Source organism: Gigantopelta aegis, chromosome 12 (genome assembly GCF_016097555.1).
Source record: "Gigantopelta aegis isolate Gae_Host chromosome 12, Gae_host_genome, whole genome shotgun sequence".
In the NCBI taxonomy this organism is placed as follows: domain Eukaryota; kingdom Metazoa; phylum Mollusca; class Gastropoda; order Neomphalida; family Peltospiridae; genus Gigantopelta; species Gigantopelta aegis.
In genome coordinates, this window is record NC_054710.1 from 23,730,130 (window position 1) to 23,736,549 (window position 6,420).

A 6,420-nucleotide genomic window follows, 5' to 3' on the forward strand; every position below is an offset into this window, starting at 1 on the left:
TATCTAGAGTGTCCATTGCTACAAGGAAGCGTCTTTCAAATGTTGTTGGTAGTATTCGTTACAGACAGACTGTATCTAGAGTGTCCATTGCTACAAGGAAGCGTCTATCAAATGTTGTTGGTAGTATTCGTTACAGACAGACTGTATCTAGAGGGTACATTGCTACAAGGAAGCGTCTATCAAATGTTGCTGGTAGTATTCGTTATAGACAGACTGTATCTAGAGTGTCCATTGCTACAAGGAAGCGTCTTTCAAATGTTGTTGGTAGTATTCGTTACAGACAGACTGTATCTAGAGTGTCCATTGCTACAAGGAAGCGTCTATCAAATGTTGCTGGTAGTATTCGTTACAGACAGACTGTATCTAGAGGGTACATTGCTACAAGGAAGCGTCTATCAAATGTTGCTGGTAGTATTCATTACAGACAGACTGTATCTAGAGTGTTCATTGCTACAAGGAAGCGTCCATCAAAAGCACATTCCAGTATGAGATCAACCGTCGATTCCAAAGAGCTAGGAACCTTTTGCAAATCGTCGGCTATGACAAATTTGTCGAGTATTAGTATTTATAATCCACAGAGTACCATGCGTTTTACTCTGTTTCTTTGTTGTTTTTATTCTTTGTGTGTTTTTAAAATAAATTGAACGAAAACCTGTATTCACACACGTGTCTCATAGGCACGCTGTGCCCAGCATTTTGTAAGTGTGTGTAAACTCATAGGATGAGATGAACGTGAGTTCGTTATGTATATACACCCCTGGGCATATTCATATTTTGTTGTATATCGAACCAACATATTTTAATACTTCACTGCACATAACCCCATCTCTATAATTTTTCATTTCAACTTGTTTTCGTACTTATAGCCAATTAAAGTTCAAGCATGCTGTCTTGGATACACACCTCAGCTATCTTGACTGTATGTCCAGGACAGTAAATTAGGTGTTAATTGCTAGTAGTTAGTGAGAGAGAAAAGGGTGTAGTTGCCTTATACCTACCCATTGAGTCGTTAAAAAACGCCTGGGTGGAACCCAGTACTTATCTGCGACCCCTGTACCTACCAACCTTATGTCCGATGGCTTAACCACGACACTACCGAGGACGATCCATCTTTATCGTCAAGATTGTCATGTCTTGTAGCTCTTAGTGAGATTTTTTTTTTATTAATATTTTTTTGTCATAACATTTTATCATTTACTTTTATGTTTTAATTAAAAGACAGAAAGAAAAAAATCTAACTGTGTCTGTTCATAATTAAGGGGCCATTTAAATTTAGTATTGATAATACAACAATAAATTATATGGGAAAAGTAAGTATGATACAGATCTGGATAATTTGATGTAAAATGGTGGATGTGTCCTGGTCTCGCCTAAACGGCGGCGACGTAAGGAACCTGAGCCCAATTTCACAAAACATTGTAAGCCTAGTTTTACACGTAAACGTAATTCTACGACTACATCACAATTCCTTTTACTATCATAGTACAACAAATATAGTTTTAAGTACACATTATTTCATTTTCGTTTGTCATTAAAATGGTCCATCTTCTGTAGTGATGTCATTTTCTGCGTGAAGTATATGCCAAACACGTGTAAACGTATGACTGCTATAACTGCTAGTCGCAGGCGTAAACTTACGATGTTTAGTGAAATTGGCCTCTGTATATCTTTCATTTATCGTACAGCAATGTTCAGCTAGTAGTACACCAAATCGAAAAGAGTAGCCCATGAAGTGGCGACAGCGGGTTTCTCTCTCAATATCTGTGTGAGCCTTAACCATATGTCTTACGTCATATAACCGAAAGTAAAATGCGTTGAGTGCGTCGTTAAATAATACAAAACTGATTTCTTCCTTCCTTCTTACCATGATGTGCATGTCGATTGAAACTGTGTGTATCAGTTTTAATTATGTAAATTGTGCTACTATTTTCATTTATGTCATTAATTATGTAAATTGTGCTACTATTGTCACCATTTAGTTTGGGGCGGGACCTAGCCCAGTGGTAAAACGTCCTGTTTCACGCTCCAGCCATTTCACCACGACTGCAATATCAACGGCCGTGATATGAACTATCCTGTCTATGGGATGATGCATATAAAAGATCCCTTGCTGCTAATCGAAAAGAGTAGCTCGTGAAGTGGCGACATCGGGTTTCCTCCCTCAATGTATGTGTGGTCCTTAACCATATGTCTGACGCCATATAACCGTTAGTAAAATGTGTTGAGTGTGTCGTTAAATAAAATGTCCTTCCTTCCATGGTGTACATGTCGACTGAAACTGTGTGTATCAGTTTTAGTTATACACATTTTGCTACTATTGTCATCTATGTGATTTCAGTTTGCTACTATTGTCACCATTTAGGTGTATTGTGTAATTAAATTCTACTAATGCTGTACCTAACCTAAATTAACTAGGGCTGAACAGCACTAAAAGTATAGTTGCTTTTGTTTTTGTTTGTGTTGGGGTTTTTCTTTGTATGTTTTGTTTTTTGTTTTGTTTTTGTTGTTGTTTTGGACCAAAAACCTTCAGTTAGGTTCGCCCCATACACACTGCACAAAGTATTTTAAACAATGAATGCTTCGTGACGTATCCACGACACTAATAACTGACATATTAGGGAACGTTTGTGTTGTTTGTTTGTTGTTGTTGTTGTTGGGTTTTTTTTTGGGAGGGGGTTAAACTAGTCTCTATAAATAAAGATACAAATATGTCTTGTGCCTCCACCCCAGATACCGTTCCTACGGTTGGAGTATATTATAACACGACAGCAAGGGAAGGAGTTGAGGATGAGTGAACTTTAATTCATCGAGGCTAAGTGCATTGTATTGTTAACGTTCGCTATAGATAGTCGCTATGTTACCCAAGTCATAGTCTGGTAGACATGCCCCGAGTCAGACAACCGATAATATCGGAGGCCGGACTCGGGGTAGGTGTGTTCGAAACCATAGAAGTATATGAGCACGTTAAAAACATATCTAAGTCTAAGTCTGATAGACATGAATATCAAACCAGGACGAAGTCGCGGGTCAGTAAAGGTGTAAGCCTGTTCACAATAAGCACACTTGTATTAATATTACAAATTTTGAATGACACAGGTCTAGCTTGCCAAGACTTGGGTAGATAATAGTGGGTTTTTTCTCCTAGTATTGTATTCAATCTAGTAGCACAACGAAAACTTTGTTATTCAGTGGGAACAGCGGATCTCATATTTGTATATGGCGGGGCGGGTGACGAACTCAGTGGTAGAGCACTCGCCTCAAGTGCGGAGGTCGCAGGATCGATCCCTTTTTCTTCTTCTCCCAATCAAAACCAGTGCCACACTATTGACATCAAATGTTGTGGTATGTGCTACCCCAGGGGCGTAACGTGGGTTGCCAGCGCCCGGGGAAGGCAAGTATTGCGCCCCCTAACCAGTGGACCGTTAGCATTCCCCGAGTCCCTTCGACCCGTCCAGAATGTTGCACCCGGGGGCAACGGCCCCAGTGGCCCTGCCCCCGCTACGCCACTGTGCTGCCCTGTACTTGTGCCCAATTCTTTTGTTCTTTATATAATAAAATATGTTTGCAATAGGGAAAGTGTATATAACAAATCCTTGCTGTCTTGTCGTTAGGAGTAGCTTACAGTAGACCCGACTAGAGGACACTAATTAATTAATTAATTATTGGTTTATTGGATGTCAAACATTTGGTCATTCTGACACGTTGTGCCCGAATGAAATTCCGTTCAGTATTCGGAGTGGGGAGAGAAGGTCCCTCAGCCACCCTCATATACCTCGTAATTGTATGGTCATGTCCGTATTTACTTGCATTTACTATTCGTACAAATATGCATGTATATAAACGCACACTCATATCAGGCGCGGACCGGCCTCGGTTGTGTCTACGTAAAGGTAGGAGTATACCGAATACCATTTCACCGGGTCAAAGTTCAATGTGGAACTGACTGTTAATAGTTCAGTTAATACTACCAATCGAGCCATTAGTTTTAAATGTGACAGGACGTGTCGTAAAGTGTTGTTTTATCTGGTCAGCAAATTCGTGTAATTTGGTTTGAACTAGTATCAATGTACCAGCTGTTATTAGGCTATACATGAATCGTCCGGGGTTTTACTAAAAGTAGGATGAATATTTTGTGCGGATCTAGGGTAGTGAAAGGCGCTTCCTGTTATTGTGAAACTGGCGGCTTAAACTCCAATTTTGTTTTTAATAATTACTTTAGGGGTGAGGTGTGGCAGTATTTATATCCATGGTCAAAAAACAACAACAAAACAACCTCTGTTAAAAATAATGATACGTGTATCAGTTGTAGTACACGGGTGTTAGTAATGCCGTCTACGTGATTTGATTTGGTGGTATACATTCTCTAGACGACTCACGTCGCACACCACTGACCAACCTTTCTTCGCCAAAAGCCTCTTTGTGTACAGCATAATAACTCGTAACACAACGCGCAGTCTTTACATTATGACGAAAACATCTATGCAGTTTGTAGGTCAGAAACCAGGTTTCTTAATACAGGAGATAAAATTATATATACTCAGTTTGTTATGTGTGATATTACAGCGACCCGTTACATACAAGTATAGTTCAGTAGTCCAGCAACAACTCGTAGGAAATAATGCTGAAGTTGTTTGTTAACTCACCGATACAAACATTGTTAAGAATACCATGGGTTTGATTCGTCTTATGATTCTGTTTTGTTGATAAACAGTGTGGACATTGGGCTGCAGTTTCGTATAAGTTGTGTTGTTCTGTTTCTCGAGCTACAGAAATGCAAATCTGTTGTGTTTAAAAAAGAACTCAACAAAAACAAAACAAAAAGAAACAACAACACGAAAATGAATTGGACTCTTGTTTTGTTGGTATTCGTTGTTTGGAGTACACTTCACGTGTTCGCAGGTAAGGCTATTTGTATTACAGTCATAGGTATGTTATAGAAATTACTGGACAAAAGAGTAAAACATACTATAGTAGTGTCGAAAATAGAATAAAACTGTTTTTTGTTGATTATGTCTTTCATATTAAACTGCCAAGTAAATATTTTGTAAATATATATCTATTTAACGATACTCTATTTAATTTAGCATTTACTTGTTTGGGTTCTCAATGATGTACAAGGTGCTGTTTACTGTTAAAATTAAAAGAAAAATGTCGGTAAACAGGTGATTTGTGCACTTTATTGGAACAGACTATAACACATTTTGATATACATGTGTCAGTTTCATTGCTGTTGCAATATATGAGGGACTGTCTCTGATAAAGTTTACCCCTATCCCTGTCCAAAACAATATATGTGTAGACATTTCTAAGTAACTTTTGAGCAAAACTGTCAAAAACTATTCTGAGTGTGTGATCTGTTATACCGGTATTAAAGGTGCTATGTATTAAAGGAGCTATCTCCAAGTTGCACAATGACAGCTGTTGCAAATAATTTGTTTAAATTAAATTTTGCTTTTAAATTAAAAGTATGTTTAAGGGTAAACAAAACTGACACATGTAGATCAACATGTTTTATAGTCTGTTCCAATAAAGTGCCCAAATCACCTTTTTACTGACATATTTCTTTTAATTTCAAGAGTAAACACCACCATGTACATCCATGAGAGCCCAAACAAGTAAATGCTAAATTAGGTAGAGTATCATTAAATAGCTATTTATAAATTATTTACCTGCTAGTTTAATATGAAAGAAATAATCGACGACAGTTTTATTCTATTTCCGACATTTTTTTTCTTTTACTTCGAGATTTCTACCCCATATTTGTTTATGAGATGGCGGCGAGATTTAGCTCAGTCGGTTAAGTGCTCGCTTGAGGTGCTTGTGTCGCAGGATCGAACCACCTCGGTGGATTCATTCAACTGATTGAGTTTTGTCTTGTTCCAGCCAGTGCACCACAACTGGTCAAAGGCCGTGGTATGTGCTTTCCTGTCTGTGGGAAAGTCACAATGCATAACAAGACCCCTTACTGCATCAGAAAACATGTAGTGGAGTTCCTCTGATGACTACGTGTCATAATTATCAAATGTTTAACATCCAATAGCCGATGATTAAGTAATCTACATGCTCTAGTTGTGTCGTTAAACAAAATAAACTTTACACTTTGTGTTTACGGGACGGGATGTGACTATACCGCACATGAAAAACACGCGCATGCGAACGCACACAAAACGAATAAATATGTCTGCTCTGACTGACCCGGATATGAGTTAATAATGGTTACATCACAGTTGTTGGTGAGACGTAAGTTGCTGTTACGGTTTACTCGCGTGTACGGCGGCTGCAAATACTCACTGGGTGGGGGTGGAAGCTGGTACTGAGCTCACCTGTCTGAAGATAAATGGATTAGGCACTACGCCGCCACACATCTGTTTTTAAACACCAAATTATTAAGACCCCCAACCGGCATCGGTGGTGTGGTGG

At 38.7% G+C, this 6,420-nt stretch overlaps 1 protein-coding gene across 3 annotated transcripts in view; it reads left to right on the plus strand.

Annotated features, from left to right (window-relative positions):
- The first annotated feature begins 3,973 nt into the window (after window positions 1-3,973).
- Window positions 3,974-6,420, plus strand: part of LOC121386617 — a 12,814-nt gene continuing 10,367 nt past the window's right edge. The window contains exon 1 of one of the 3 annotated variants that reach the window (XM_041517575.1): window positions 3,974-4,899. In XM_041517575.1, coding sequence (XP_041373509.1) covers window positions 4,839-4,899 — 61 coding nt within the window. In that variant the 5' untranslated portion in view covers window positions 3,974-4,838. The remainder of the gene's footprint in view (window positions 4,900-6,420) is intronic. The other 2 variants (XM_041517576.1, XM_041517577.1) reach the window with 2 other exon arrangements.